The sequence below is a fragment of the Hippocampus bargibanti genome, linkage group LG06 (assembly GCF_051943395.1).
Source record: "Hippocampus bargibanti isolate YZ-2025 linkage group LG06, ASM5194339v1, whole genome shotgun sequence".
In the NCBI taxonomy this organism is placed as follows: domain Eukaryota; kingdom Metazoa; phylum Chordata; class Actinopteri; order Syngnathiformes; family Syngnathidae; genus Hippocampus; species Hippocampus bargibanti.
In genome coordinates, this window is record NC_142739.1 from 11720930 (window position 1) to 11737621 (window position 16692).

The window sequence follows — 16692 nt, forward strand, 5'->3', positions numbered from 1 at the left end:
AATGCGTCTTTTTTAGGAGGCAGTCCTTTTCTGACGTCACGTGAGGACTTGTCACCAACTCAAAAACAAGACTTCCTGAATGTTCAGCGCGAGTCTTAAAATGTAAAATATAGCTATATGCAGTGGAATCTTATTAAAATACGCCCAGTAGAACTGTACTGTACTAAGCGTATTTTACAAAGATTCCACTGCATATAGCTATATTTTACGTTTTAAGACTCGCGCTGAATATTGAGGAAGTCTTGTTTTTGAGTTGGTGACGAGTCCGTACGTGACGTCACTAAAGGACCGCCCTTGACCGTAAAAAAGACGCATTGTAGCGGTCCTTCCAATACGTCAATGTATTTTACTGTACTTATTTGGTCTGGGGACCTCATGTTGCACCCAAAAGCCGCCAGAAGGCCAAAAGAGGGCGTCCAAGCGCCATATAAGGAATTTATCAGCCTGTGGAAACGGAGGTGGCCACAGGACGTCGCCATTTTGTGCCTCTTTTTGTGTGTGAAAGATTTCCCCCCAATTTTGCCTCAAAATGGCACAAAAAAATTATTTAATCAATTGCAAACATGTATGCTTTCCTCTTCACAACTATTTGAATCATATTCATCACTGGCTGTGTAACAAGAACTCATATTCTCCGAATCTGAAGCCATTGTTTTGATTCACTAGCAATGCGAGACGTCTTGGCGTGACGTCACAAAATGCCTAATTCGAGCTCAATTTTTTGCAGATTTTGGAAACTTTAAGTCATTTTTATTGGTGTTTTGCATTTGACTACAAATATCATACTGCGTGTTTTGGGTATTTTAGATGCTATAAAACGTTTTTCTGATGTCAGTTAAAAAACAAAAAAGTGACGTAGGGTGTCCTTTAATGAGGACTGGCGTGATGTAAAATGGCTGTTGCATCCATTAAAATGATCTATACAAGTATTTGAAAAACTGCATCATCTATGCACTTGACTGTGAAAAACACGGTCTTCAAAAGTGTCAATCCTCTGAAAGAAGAAAGAAAACGTTTTCAGTGAAAGAGCATCTTTGTGGGAAAGACAAGTGATCGAACGCACCGTAGTGTTGGGAAGACACGTTCCAAAAGCCTCAAGCATGTGGTTGACCTCTTTCACCGACTTTGCAAAGTCGTCCAAAGACAGCCTGTCGTCATGATCGTGATCCTGAGAATGGTGATGACATAAAAAAAATCTTGATGGAAAAATCTTTGGCTCCTTGTGGAAATTCCAGAGGAGGTTACTTTTAACTCATTCACTGCCATTCAGGAATTTATTTGGAAATTGAAAATATGACGTAGAGCGCCATTCCCGAATTTGTTCAGGTTTTGTTTTTTTTCTTGTGTGAGTGCTGATAAAACATTGGTTATGGCCTCTGGCAATGTTTTTCCTTTCCACAAGGGGGCAGCATTTCAATGTTTTCAATGTCAACAATAATACATTTCATTTATAAGCACCTTTAGTGCTTTGTTTGGGCTTCAGCTGTTGTTGAAGTGCTATATAAACCAATATTGCATTTTTTTTTGACAGCCGCCCTCATTTCAAACTCACATAACTCCAGACCCATATAATTTAGGAATTAACTCGTTTTTCTGATGAAAGAAGAGAGTCTGAGGTTTCTCTCGCTTCATTGAATGTTTATGTTGTCCTAAAAGTCAATATTCTGTGGGTCCTGGAATTTGAGTTACAATGACAAAAACCCTTGCACTGGAGTGGACACATTTTTACACATATCTGGCAGTGAATGAGTTAACTTAAAACCAATTTTGTGATTGCACCAGCATAAGCTGTGATTCAAGAAAAAAAGTGAGGGGGGGAGGCTAATCGAATAAGTTTCCCCACAAAATGCCGTAAATGCATGAATCCGTGAACGCTAAACCACAATATGCAAGACTCTATCATACAGTGTAGCCTTTTTTGGTGAACTCCGTTTGCCCAACTTTATCGTTAAAATTCAAACATCCATCTGTTCAGTGCTTCTGTCCTTTTTACAAAAATCCTTTTCAGTAGCATACACACCATCCTCTTGAGTGTGATTTCCACCAGGTCCTTGACGCCGTCGTAAGGGTCCTCCTCCCCAGGTAGTCTGAGGCTGTACCTCAGCATTTGTAACATCTCCTCCCTGGTGATGTACTTGTCAGCATTCAAGTCGTATACGTGAAAGCAGACTACAGGAATGATGGAGCATATGAGAGAAAAGAGTCCTGGTGGAACACGTTCTCCTTTCAATTGTATTCTTTTGGACTTACATTTTATTCTTTCATTTAAGGTGCCCCGAAGAACAACTGAGAGTCCCTCAATCCACTCTTTCAAGCTGACCAAACCATCGTTGTCTTTGTCAAATGTCCGGAACACTGCAAGAAGAGCCACAGTGACGTCAAGCTTGAGATTACATTGCTATTTTGTGAACTAAAATAATTGAATATGTACATGTGCAGTACTTTTCCTTGTCTGTTTTTTTTTGTACCGCTAGCTTGTATTTCTACTTCAGTGCATATTACCAGTTCAACAATAGAGTGATTTTGTACAAAGTGACTCGTTTTATGAACACCTTGCCTTACGAAATTTTCAGTTTACGAACGTTAAATTCATGACAATTAAACCTTGGCATAAGGTCTACTTTTAGGGATACACATGGAGCACCGCGCCACCACGGCTGGCAGAGTAATCTTCAGCGGAAGAACACCAAAGCACACGACCGTACAGCACCCCAGCCGGCCTACCTTTCCACACCCCCTTTCTCTGAATGCACACGTCGATCGTCTTCAAGAATTTAAAACGGATCCTTTTGCTGTTATGGGACAGAAAAGGATCCCACCACAGGCTCGTGTTCAGCCGAAGAAGACACAAAACAAAATTACAGTCGAGGAGAAGAAGGAGATCATTGAGAAACACGAACGAGGTGTGCGTTTGCCTGATTTCGCGGCCCAGTACCGATATGTAAAGTCCACCATTGCTACCATCCTTCGCAACAAAGCTTTACACAAAGGCTTTATGCTTTCACGTGACGAATGACACCGAACTATCCCTAGGGATTATTGGAAGGACCATTTCAATGTGTATCATTGTGTTCAGCTGATAGAAAAGGCGTGGCATGATGTTACCCTTCGATCCTTTAAGCAGCATGGAAGAATTTGTGGCCCGCATGCATCCTTGAGAGGGACTTTGAAGGATTTGATCCTCATGACTCTGTTGTTTTGGACGACATTGTTTCCATTGGACAGAACATGGGACTCGAAGTGGGTGCAGATGACACTTTGGAGCTTGTTGCTGACCATAATAAGGTCCTCAACACAGAGCATTTGATTTGCCTTCAAGAGGACAAGCAGAAGTCAGCCATTCAGTAGTTGTCATCTGAGGGCGAGGAGGAGGAGATGGCTGCAGCATCAAGTGAGAGCATCAAGGCAATGTTGGCTAAGTGGAATCATGTGCAGGCTTTTATTGAAAAGTTCCATCCAGAAAAGACTGTGGCTATGAGAATTATCAACATGATGAATGATAATATGATGCCTCAGTTTTGTAAGACCTTACAAGTCAGAAAGCAACAGGTGTCAATCAAGAGCCATCAACGACCATCACAAATGTAAATAAAGTGACTTTATTATACAATGCAGCGTATTTCTTTCATTACAATACAATAGCACATTTATTATACATAGGTATATTGTGTGTACTTTTAAGGCTTATTTAGTTGAGAATTATATTTTATGAAGACCTGGGAACGGATTATTCTCATTTTAATGGTTTCCTATGGGAAATTAATTTTTGGGATACACACTTTTCGCCTTACACACTCGGTCTGGAAACCAATTAACTTCGTAAGCCAAGGCCCCACTGTATATTAAACCAATATGCATATTGCATGGTATTTTGGACACTCACCCTCATTTAAAACTCATATAATTCCAGAACTATATAATTTAGGAATTAACTCTTTTTTTCTGATGAAAGAAGAGAGTCTTCGGTTTCTCATGCTGCATTGAATGTTTATGTAGTCCTAAAAACTCAATATTCAGTGAGTCCTGGAATTTGAGTGAAAATAACAAAAACTCTGGAACTAGAGTGGACACATTTTTGCATGTGACTGGCAGTGAACGAGTTAACGAGTTAAACCATGCATTTGAATAAAGAAATGCATGGTTTTATGATATAAAAATCATTAACCCTAAAGTGATTTACTACAATTCATTGAAATTATTTTCAGAACGATGAGGTCCCATTCAGGAGAGTAGTACTCCTATATTTTCATGGCATTCAATGTACACAGTAAAGCACCGGTGTCAAGATCATTTTTTGCTGCGGGTCACATTGTAGTTGCGGTTTTTCTCTCAGGGGCCTTTATCAAATTGGGGAAGCCATTAGAATGTTTCATCTACTCCATATAGAATGGACAACAAATTAATGAATAACTTTAACTTTTCAAAGTTAAAATAAGAAATAATGATTGTTTTTGTGGTTTACATGGGACAATTTGAAATTTTAGTTGTGTGATTTATCGCAATCATCACGGAATTTCACAAGTTAGATTTGTTTTTGCGGGCCAAATAAAATGATGTGGCAGGCCAGATTTGGCCCCCGGGCCTTGACTTTTACAGTGGGCCTTGACTTTTACAGTGGAGTAAAGGCTACTTACTCCACTAGCCTTTACTCCACTGTGTCCGTATTCTGGAACATGTAGATGCAACCTGTTTAAATTTTTTCACCCCCAAAAAACTAGCAGCAAAATATTTGTATGCAGAGCTTTTGTATCCACTGTTATGCGATCGAGTGCTGTACCCCCATCCATGATGGTGTCATTTGTGAGTCCAAAGGGGTTTTGCAGGAAGCTTCTGAACTTCCATCTGTCCAAGCCTCCGACTGACTTCGCAGAATTCGCCGGCTCCTCCAATAAAGTATGAAACTCTCTGATAAGGCACTCAACTTCTCTTTTATTGACTAGACCCAGTAAAACAAGAACAAGAACAAATGAGTGCATCCACAGGTCAAAAGTTGTGCGATGGTGAAACGCTCCAAGCAACTTTCCAAATAAATAAAACAACAAAAATAAATATAATTAAAAAAGAAAAAAAACTACTCACAGTGGATCATTTTCCTGCAAATGCTTTCGGCGAGGTTTTGTACCATCCTTTTGGACATTTTGGATCTTACGGGCAACATGTTGGTCGAGCGAGAACTGAAGTCCGCGTGTTGTTGCCGTAGCAACCGCCTAGCTCTGACTTGCGCTTCACTGGAGAGGGCGTGCGTTGACAATTCATAGGAACGAAGCTCGCTATAAATTATCGCCTCGTTTCTTTCCTTGGGACAAAGCCATTGTTAAACAAAGTGATTCGCAATCGACTTTATATCTGGAACTGAGCAAAGTACGACCTGCCCATTTTTACTATCAGGTCCACCAAAGCTCGATAAACATGTTATAGTTGTTGCGTTCATTTAGTCATATTCTCTAACATTGGCAAATAAAATGTATTTATTTGTTGCTTATGTAGTGTCTGATTCATTTCTCAGCTGAAATAATTTTCAAAATTGAGTGTGTATCACGAGAAGCACTTGTCAAAAAACTATTTCATACATAAATATAGTTATTGATTTGATATCATTATGTGGAGTTCAATTAATGGGCATGGCACATTTAAAAAAAATATTGAATAAAAAATTAACAATTTTTATGACACACTAGTTTTTAAAACTCTTAAGAGTTTTTAAAACTTTTAAGAATAATCATGGTACGTCTACCCATTAAAAGATAAACAGGTCCATGAGCACAAAAGACCTCTTTTGTCCTCCAATTTGAATGTGGTTGACGTTATTGTGATTGTGTGTGTGTGTGTGGGGGGGGGGGTCTTTGTTCGTTTCCCGTGGAAAAGAGTAAGGAAAATGCACCTTGCAACGTTGTTTTTATATATTTTTTAAAGAAACACAAATTATACACAGTCAGTTGCGTGCTGTGGATTTAATCCGTCGGATTTCAGTCGTGCTACATCCGAATCAATACAGAATGAAAAAAAAACAGTGATGTGATTTACCACAAATCCACTAGAGGGGATCATTAGCCAGGAAATGACTGACCGACCTTTCTTAATGATGTCCATTTTTTAATTAAAAGCCCGTCTTAAAAATGGCCTTAACAGTACTGTAAATGTGCAAGCAAATCCATTTCTTCTCCTTCTTCGGCCATTATGGGTTGACAAAACTGCTATTAAATCAACACAACAATATATATACTGTATATTTGTGATCAGAGCAAACTATGATGGTCTAGTCACAAGCATAGTTTGCAAAAACTCTGACGGTGACCAGCGCCTTCAAGAAGGGGTTGGTACCCCTTTTGGGTTGCCAACTCGAAATCTGATTGGTTAAAGCAGTGGTTCTTAACCTGGGTTCGATCGAACCCTAGGGGTTTGGTGAGTCGGTCTCAGGGGTTCGGTGGATCCTCCACCGCAGAGGTTCACTGCGCAGTTAGTGGGCACAGGCATTGAAAGAAGGGTTAAATGAATGAGCATATGAAACTGGTGGGATTCAGTGCCTCCAACAAGATTAAGAACCACTGGGTTGAAGCAACTGTTTGATCGACACATTTGATACGACAGGGCCGACAGAACTGGTTGTGAAGGCGTCCAGGTAGATTTCTGACCCTGGTAACAGATGATGGTTGAAATGTGATTGGATAAACGCTTAAATACCAAAACACACATCTGGAAGCAGCGCAACCGGGCAAAAGTAATAAAAGGAAGCTGAAAGACAATTTTGAATTATTTAATAAGAATTCATGGACAAAATATAATTCACATCAGTCTGTGATTCAGATATTTTTAGGCCATCGGGGAGGGCTTTGCAGGCCTTAATGGTCCGCCACTGTGTACAATATACCCTTTATCGTCTTAAAGGACAACAGACGCCATTTTTTTGTTTCTTAACTGACATCAGAAAAACGTTTAAGAGCATCTAAAATACCCAAAAACACGCAGGCTGATATTTTTAGTGAAATGCAAAACACCAATAAAAATGAGTTGTCCCAAGAGTGTCCCAAAACTGCTTCAAAATGACCGTGGAAATGGCGAGTTTCAGAAGGTCCCGCCCCCTTGCTCGTGACGTCACTCCAGGATAAAACAATGGCTTTAGAGAGTTCAGATTCGGACAAGGTGCTTTCTTCAGTTATGAATATGATTGAAATCGTTCTGAAGATGAAAGCATAAATCTTTGCAATCAATTAAAGAAGTCCTTCGGTATCAATTCGAGCCATCTGGACTCCAATGTAGCACAAGCTCCGTTGGAAATGGGCTGATCTGCTGAGAATTTGTGTCCACTTATGGTGTTATCGCAATTGGTAGTGTTGGTGCGACACACGATTCACCATCGCGTTATTATGTGTTTTTCCTTCTAATTTCACAATCAACACGGATGAACACGATGTTTTCAGACCAAACAAAGTACCCAAAATGCATTGTGTGTCGTTTTCTCGATCAGGCGCTGACCTGACCTGACGTCACGTCAGGCATCGTCATCAACTCGAAAACAAGACTTCCTGAATATTCAGGGCGAGTCTTAAAACGTAAAATATAGCTATATGCGGCCGAATATTTTTAAAATGTGCTCAGTAGAAGTCATTTGAAGTGATTTTACAAATTCAGAATCAGAATCAGAATCAGAATACCTTTATTCGTCCCGCAATGGGGAAATTTGCAGTCCACAGCAGCAATTGAAGAGGGATGGGATTGGGGTGGGAGTGAAAGGATAGAAAACAAGATATTCTAAGCATAACAAAATAAAAATGTCAACTGTATACTGTGCAAATGTAGATGTGCAAAAACCGTTCTATAAACAAGACTGTACATAGTGCAGAATCAAGAAATGCATTTAGATATATTGCAACAACCTATATTTACAAGTGTCCAGTTTTTTTTGTTTTTTTTTTCACATGTGATCATTGGGAATTGTGAAGCCTGACAGCAGTCGGTAGGAACGAGCGGCGGTACCTCTCCTTCTTGCAGCGCGGGTGTAATAGTCTCTGGCTAAAGGAGCTACCCAGAGCTGTCAGGATGGGCAGGAGGGGGTGGGAGGGGCTGTCCGTCATAGCTTTTAGTTTAGATAGCGTCTGTCTGTTGCCCACCTCCTCTAGAGAGTCCAGCGAGCAGCCCACGACAGAACTGGCCCGCTTGACAAAGCGCTCCAGTCTTTTTCTGTCCCGGGTGGTGATGCTGCCTGACCAGCAGACAATGCCATAGTGGATGGCTGATGCCACCACAGAATCATAGAAAGTCTTTAGGAGTGACCCCTGAACTCCAAAAGACCTCAGTTTCCTGAGGAGGAAGAGGCGACTCTGTCCCTTTTTGATTAGGGCATCCGTGTTTGTTGTCCAGTCCAGTTTATTGTTGAGAGTAACACCCAGCTACTTGTAGGAGGTCACCCTCTCAATGTCCGAACCCTGGATGTTCAATGGTGCAGGTGAGGATTGTTTCCTGCAGAAGTCCACCACCAGCTTCTTGGTTTTGCCGGTGTTGATCTGGAGGTGATTCTGCTGGCACCAGTCCACAAAGTCCTTTGTCAGTCCCCTGTACTCCCCATTGCCTCCCTCTGTAATGAGGCCGACAATAGCTGAGTCGTCAGAGAACTTCTGAAGGTGGCACGTTGGGGTGTTGTAATTGAAGTCCGAGGTGTAGAGGGTGAAGAGGAATGGAGCCAGGACTGTTCCCTGCGGCGCTCCGGTGCTGCAGAGAAGCCTGCCCGACTCACAGTTCTTTACTCTCACGTACTGTGGCCTGTTTGTGAGGTAATCTGTAATCCAGGATGTGAGGTGATGGTCGACTCCGGCATGCCGCAGCTTGTCCCCCAGTAGACTTGGCTGGATGGTGTTGAAGGCACTGGAGAAATCGAAGAATGTGATCCTCACCGTGCTCCTGTGACAGGTTGTAAATTATCGTATTTCCTATTTTGGTTACATTCGCGTAGTTCTATTGGTTTACAAATGATATATATCGAAAATGTTTATTTAAACATGGAACGCCTGCTTCGGTTAGTGTTTCGTGTCGGACCGATTTAGATCGTTGGACCGGAAATTGTTGTGCACATACGTTTGCATTAGATCGGGGCATTCGAAGTAAACCACTGTTGAGTCAAGACGTATCACATTGCTTGTCTTGTGGTTTTTTCTGGATCCCACAACACCGTATCTCCCTTACTATAGTGGAGAGCGCAACATTTTGGAGGCACCACTGGGATATTTGCGTTCGAGTGTTGTCTACTCGCCGTGGGTAGAAGCTCGCGCCGAATATCCCCAATCAACCCAGTCGGAGTGGCGTCGCCGTTTACTGGTTTGTTTCTACATGTGCTCTAGTTGCATCTCTGTGCGTACAGCCACCACTAGAGGGCACTGGAAGACTTTGAAGTGAATCCGGCCAGCTGAACTGCGTCTACCCTCTCGAAAATGGCGTTAAAGGAATTACAGTTGGACATCAAAGGCAAGTTATTTGGACTGAATTTTCAACAGTTGTCAGAGTTATGTGCTGAAATCCAAATATCTGGACTGGAAAGAGAGCAACTTACAGGAATGACTCGAGGCCAACTAATTAATATTGTGTCAACCTACATTGAAAGAGCTGAATTAGAGCTAGAAGATGGAGGAATGTCAGTTTTGCTACGTGTAAAGGACTTGATTGAAAGTATAAAAGATTTTGAACTAGGAATAGCCAAACCAAGTGAAAAAGGTCGGGATGCAGTGCGAAAGAGAAGCATAGTGCCCCCAGACACTGCCCCCTGGCGCAAAGATTTCAAAATATCTGGACAAATAGGTGAACTCGGACAAAAAGATAAACTCACATTTCCTAATTTGGTCAGACAGATAGAAAGTGGGCTCAGTAAAGGCTACCAGGGGGATGAGATCATTGATGCAGTGGTTCGTGCCATAACACCAGGTCTGCAGTTGAGAAGCTACCTCGAAGGGAAAGAAAATCTCACCCTACCTTCTTTACGAAGGATTCTCCGATCTCACTATCAAGAGAGAGGAGCCACTGAATTGTACAAGCAGCTCTCATCGGAAGTGCAGACTAATAAACAGTCCCCACAGAAATTTCTACTGCGTGCGATGGATCTTCGTCAAAGGATTCTTTTTGCATCTCAAGAGGCTGAATCAGGGGTGAAGTATGATCCCACGTTGGTCCAGAGTTTATTCCTGCACACAGTTCTGACGGGGTTACAGAGTGACAATGTAAAGAGTGACATGCAACCTTTCCTCCTGCTAACCACCACATCAGATGAAGTACTGTTAGAAAAATTAAACATGGCATGTGCAAATGAAAAAGAGCGACAGGAAAAAAAGAAAAATGCTGCTGCACGGGTGACAACGCTGAACACTGTCCAGTTAGATGACACACCAGTCCCGATTGGGAAGAAGACAGTCTTAAAGCAGAATACTTTTACTGCGCCGAATGAACTCCTTTCAGAGATCAAAGAGATGAGGTCAGAGATGATGCTGTTAAAAGAGCTGCGTGCAGAAGTGTCCCAGATCAAAGAGACTATTCAGAAACCAACAGCCACTTCTCAGCCCACCAGCGGAGGACCTGAACGCCTGCCTGACCACTACCCTGAACAGGTCGCCTTCACTCCACCTTCACAATATCAGGTAGATCCACCAGCCAGGCACTACTACACCCAGCACTCCCCATCAGCTCTTCAGCAGTACCACCCAGCACCAGGCCCCAGGTCGATGAGGGGGGCAGCACAGTTCCAGCAGCGGTTCGCCCCTCAGCAGTACTACATGCCCCGTCGCCCTCAGCCCAGGTGTTATTCTTGTATCCAGACAGGTGAAGAATATTGTCAGCACTGTTTTAAATGTGGAAGTAGTGAACATTTCAGAGCAGGCTGCAAAGCACAGAACTCAGCTAGGAACCATGCTTTAAACTAGAAAGGGTTACCCCAGTGGGACATGGTGTGACCACAGAGACAGATAGGTCCCAGCGTTACAGTGGTGCTATGAAAATGGAATGTAAGCCCCACACATGTGGCCCCGTTCAGAAGAGACATAAGCAGTCATTTGTCGAGCGTACAGATAAGAAACAGTGTGGCAAATTACCTTCGGTCAGGGAGTTAGTGGGGAAGAAATGTCTTATTCGGTGCTTTTTGGGTAACAAAAGGGTTGAAGCACTCTGGGACTCGGGGTCCCAGGTGTGTGCTGTAGATGAGTTATGGAAACAAACGAACTTACCTGACGTGTCATTGAAAAATGTGAATGAGCTTATTGACCCTGATAACACTCTCAATATGGCAGCTAATGGAACGGATATGCCTTATGTAGGATGGCTTGAGATACCATTTAAACTTGGTGCTAATGATCCAGGGCTACTTGTACCAGTATTAGTACTAAAAGGTGACCAGCAACAGTGTCCTATCATAGGGTTTAATGTCATTGAGCGTCTTGTGTTAGATAGCCTCTCTAATGAGTCACAAACAGGGGATACAGAAAAGCTCTTGAAATCGGTTAGACTAGCTTTTCCCCACCTTAAGCGCAATAAAGCTGCCACTTTCATAAAAGCAGTTAGTCTGGGACAAGCACATGAGTACCGTGTAAAAACAACAAATGAGAGATTCGCTATAGCCAGGCATAGCTCACTTATTATTCCATGCAAAGTACAGGCTAAGCCCTTTAAGGAAGATGTTACATTGGTTTTTGAGCCAAGTGAAAACCCACAGTGGCCAGATGGCCTCGAGCTTTGTGACTCGTTGGTCTCAGTAAAGGCAGGTTCCATCCCTAGGATAGTTGTTAGTGTCCAGAACCCTACTAATCATGATATTAGGTTTCCAGTAAAGGCTATTATTGGTACAGTGCAGTCAGTAGGGTCTGTCTACCCAGCTAACATATTTAAAAGGGACCTTCCTTCAGCGGTTGTCAATGAGGTCCATGTCCAGAATACCACCATCGCTCTCAGTGAGCAGTGGGACCCCCCAATTGACCTTTCTCATTTGGACGAAGATAAAAGAAAGACCGTTCAGCAGATGTTGAGAGAGGAATCAGCATCATTTTCAAAATCGGACGACGACATAGGGTGTGTGGAAAACCTACAAATGGACATTTTGTTGAAAGACACTGAGCCCGTTTCAAAGACATATATGTCTGTCCCAAAGCCAATGTACAGAGAGGTGAAAGATTATTTACAGGACTTGATAGCGCAGGGGTGGGTGGAAAAGTCCACTTCCTCCTACTCATCCCCTGTCGTCTGTGTCAGGAAAAAAGATGGTACACTGCGCTTATGTATTGATTACAGAGAGCTGAACCGGAAAACACACCCTGACCGGCACCCCATCCCACGGGTACAGGACGTGGTGGATAGCCTTGGGGGTAACACCATCTTCTCGTTGCTGGACCAAGGCAAAGCATACCACCAGGGGTTCATGTCCAAAGGGAGCCGACACCTGACTGCCTTCGTGACCCCTTGGGGCCTTTATGAATGGATTTGAATCCCGTTTGGACTCATGAATGCACCAGCAGCGTTCCAGCGGTGTATGGAACAATGTCTGGAGGGGTTACGGGACGAAATATGTGTCCCCTATCTTGATGACATTCTTGTTTTCAGCGGGACATTTGACAACCACGTTGAGGACGTTAGACGAGTGTTGCGACGTCTCAGGGAAAATGGAATAAAACTCAAAGCCCGAAAGTGTGACCTCTTCAAGCCGGAAGTGAGGTACCTCGGCAGGATTGTCTCTGCTGAGGGGAGCCGAATGGACCCGGCAGATACAGCAGCAGTGCGTGCCCTGAAAAACAAGCAGCCAGGCACTGTCGGTGAGCTTCGAGCCATTTTGGGTCTATTAAGCTATTATAGGCAATACATCAAAGATTTCTCTTGTATCGCTAGTCCCTTGTATGCTTTGCTTAAAGCCCCTCTGAATGTTGAGACTCAGCAGCATCAAAGACAAAAATGGAAAGTGAGACATAACAGTGTGTCTTCCAACACACGTATTGAGTGGAGTGATGAGCATCAGTCAGTGTTAGAGCAGCTAATAGACTGTTTAGTTCAACCACCAGTTTTAGGTTTTCCTGACTTCGCGCATCCTTTCATTTTGCATACAGATGCCTCTAACCGGAGTTTAGGTGCTGTGTTGTACCAAAGACAAAATGGCAAACTTCGCGTGATAGCCTATGGCTCTCGGACATTAACTGCAGCTGAGAAGAATTATAACTTACACTCGGGCAAGTTGGAATTTTTGGCGCTTAAGTGGGCGATCACAGACAAGTTTCGTGATTATTTGTACTATGCACCATTCTTCACTGTGTATAGTGACAATAATCCACTCACGTATGTACTGTCGACTGCTAAGTTAAATGCAACTGGGTGCAGGTGGGTCGCAGAACTTTCTGATTTTAATTTTACTGTTAAATATCGTCCCGGTAAGGAAAATGTTGATGCAGACAGTTTAACTAGGATGCCCCTTGATATGGTAACATATATGGAAGGATGTACAAAAGAAATGTCATATGATGCTGTGAGTGCTGCCGTACAAGCGGTTGACCAACAGAACGAGTCTAGTGCAGCTTGGTCTATGGGAATCTCAGCTACGTGTGCCGAGGTGTCACTAAACACACCGATAGCCCCATTGACTGTTGGACAGATCAAGCTAGATCAAGAGACTGACCCCATTATAGGACATATTATTAGATACAAATTGGCGGAGACGAAACCGCTAGGTACTGAACTAAGAAAGCATTGTCCTCAAGTTGTTTGTCTTGTGAGGGAATGGGACAAGCTACACTTTAATGACAGAGGTGTTTTGTACAGAAAAACGGCAAACAGAACCCAACTACTGCTTCCTGAAAAACACAAGGTGACAGTGTTAAAAGAGCTGCATGATGAAATGGGCCACCATGGTGTAGAAAGGACTCTTTCCCTTGTAAGGGATCGTTTTTACTGGCCCTTTATGCAAAAAGAAATAGAGGACTATGTACTGAGAGAGTGTGTGTGCCTAAAACACAAAAAGCCCAACCGTGAGACCAGAGCCCCTCTCGCTAATATTGTGACTACTCAGCCTTTTGAACTTGTCTCCGTTGACTTTTTGCATCTTGACAAATGTAAGGGTGGTTATGAATACGTGCTTGTGCTAGTAGACCATTTTACACGTTTCGCTCAAGTTTATGCTACAACGTCCAAATCTGGCAAAACAGCGGCAAACAAAATCTTTAATGACTATGCTTTAAAGTTTGGGTTCCCCCTTCGAATTCACCATGATCAGGGTGGTGAATTTGAAAATCAACTTTTTGCTCAACTGAAGGAATATTGTGGGGTTGCGGGTTCAAGGACAACCCCCTACCACCCACAGGGAAATGGACAGGTTGAACGATTTAATCGAACACTGATCCAGATGTTAAAGACACTGACAGAGAAACAAAAGAGTAACTGGAAAGACTCACTAAACAAACTCGTTTATGCTTACAACTGTACCAAAAGTGAGGTGACAGGGTTTTCACCTTTTTACTTACTTTATGGACGTTCACCACGTTTGCCAGTTGATATGTTGTTTAATTTGAATCCAGACTCTAACCAGGGTGACACCAACCAGAAGGACTATGTGAAGAAGTGGAAACAGGGCATGGAGGAAGCGTATGCGATCACGCAAGAAAATAACAACAAAGCTGCTGCCAGGAGTAAGAGACTATATGACAGTAAACTGAAGTATTCTACCCTGTTGCCCGGTGATCGTGTTCTGGTTCGAAACTTAACCCCACGCGGAGGTTCAGGCAAACTGAGAAACCACTGGGAGGATGTTGTTCATACAGTGGTTCGTCAAGTCAGCCAAGACATTCCAGTTTATGAGCTGAAACCTGAGAGGGGGAAGGGCAGATCTAGGATACTCCACCGCAATCTCTTGCTGCCATGTGATCATTTGCCATTAGAAACTTCACTACAGTCCCAGTCCAAGGAAAAGTCCACTCGGCAACGACCGAACAGATGCCGGAAATGGATCCGGAAGAGGATGATGAGGAGGATGAGTATTATCCAGTGTTGCATCGCCAGAGCACCCGACCAGACTCACCAGAACCGCGGGACGTGAGCTTCGTGGAGACAACCCACCATGATGACAATCAACTGGGGAATGAACTGCCGGGGACAGAGCCGGGAGCTGCGGAAGTTGACCAACCTCAGGAGGGCAACATTGGTCCGGAAAATGATTCACCTGTGACGGTGTGTCCCCCTTTTCCCCAGCCAACCCCCAGTAATCCTGATATTGGGGGAAATCAATGGCCACGACGAGAACACAGGAGACCCAAGGTATTCACGTATGATCGCCTTGGTTCGCCATCTTGTTACAATGTAGGGACAGTACCATATCATGGTGAACAGACAATGCCTTGGATGTATGGCGCACACCCCTATTATGCCACGAAATACTACAGAAATGGTTAATCGACACTTCGGTTTAATAGAACAGTGAGATGGAAACAAGAAGACCCCGATGAGCCCTGTATAAGTAAAACGGAATGTATGAAAAGAGTTCCAGTCTGTGAATTGTTGATTGTTATAATGTAAACAGAATGTATGAAAAGAGTTCCAGTCTGTAAACTGTTCATTATTATAGTTCATATTTGGATGCAGTTCATAATACCGTGCGTCATTGTTTTGGGCACGTCGTCCAGCGCATTTATGTATTTACTAGTACATATGTTGGGGACAACATCTATTTTGAGGGGGAGTATGTGACAGGTTGTAAATTATCGTATTTCCTATTTTGGTTACATTCGCGTAGTTCTATTGGTTTACAAATGATATATATCGAAAATGTTTATTTAAACATGGAACGCCTGCTTCGGTTAGTGTTTCGTATCGGACCGATTTAGATCGTTGGACCGGAAATTGTTGTGCACATACGTTTGCATTAGATCGGGGCATTCGAAGTAAACCACTGTTGAGTCAAGACGTATCACATTGCTTGTCTTGTGGTTTTTTCTGGATCCCACAACACCGTATCTTCCTTACTATAGTGGAGAGCGCAACACTCCCAGCATTCTCCAGGTGCAGCAACGCCGTATGGAGGAGGTAGATGATGGCATCCTCCACACCGATGCTGGGCTGGTAGGCAAACTGTAGCGGGTCCAGCGATGGGCTTGCCAGCGGTCGCAGGTGGGCGAGGACGAGTCTCTCCAGCGTCTTCATCAGGTGAGACGTCAGCGCCACCGGTCTGTAGCTGTTGAGCTCTTTGGGGTTGGCAATCTTGGGCACTGGGACCAGGCATGACGTTTTCCACAGCTGTGGAACTCTGCCCAGCTTCAGGCTCAGGTTGAACAAGTGCTGGACAATGACACAGAGCTGGTCGGAGCAGGTCTTGAGGAGTCGGGAACTGATATCATCCGGACCTGCTGCCTTCCTCACCTGCATCCTCCTCAGTTGGTTCCTCACCTGCGCAGTTGTGACAGACAGGCAGGAACCAGGAGGCAGAGTGGCGGCTGAGGGTGTGGCAACGGTTGGGAGGGCAGATGTTGGTTGTGGAAAGCTGGTCGTGAGAGGGGGCAGGGAGGGTAAGGCCACAGTGAGAGTTGGTGCAGGTGCAGCTACAGGTGAAGTTGACGGTGGGCCTGGGGCGGCTGGCGTCTTGTCAAACCGATTGAAAAAGCGGTTGAGTTCATCTGCCCAGTCCTTGTCTTTTTCGTTCAATGTCACTGGGCTTTTGTGGCCTGAGATGTTTTTCAGGCCCTTCCAGACACCAGCGAC

The 16692-nt window shown here is 43.6% G+C and overlaps 1 protein-coding gene across 3 annotated transcripts; it reads right to left on the reverse strand.

Annotated features, from left to right (window-relative positions):
- Nucleotides 1-758: 758 nt before the first annotated feature.
- Nucleotides 759-5179, reverse strand: clxn (calaxin). Of its 3 annotated transcripts, XM_088998345.1 has the most exons (6): nucleotides 5080-5169; nucleotides 4778-4936; nucleotides 2251-2355; nucleotides 2021-2169; nucleotides 1064-1168; nucleotides 759-994 (listed from the first exon to the last, which is right to left on the reverse strand). In XM_088998345.1, exons 1-6 carry the CDS (start codon nucleotides 5156-5158, stop codon nucleotides 944-946), a joined length of 648 nt encoding a protein of 215 aa, XP_088854471.1. In that variant the 5' UTR covers nucleotides 5159-5169; the 3' UTR covers nucleotides 759-943. The 3 variants fall into 3 exon arrangements, with proteins under 3 accessions (XP_088854471.1, XP_088854470.1, XP_088854472.1); XM_088998344.1 differs by having other exon boundaries at nucleotides 759-1168; XM_088998346.1 differs by lacking the exon at nucleotides 4778-4936 and having other exon boundaries at nucleotides 759-1168; nucleotides 5080-5179.
- Nucleotides 5180-16692: the final 11513 nt, after the last annotated feature.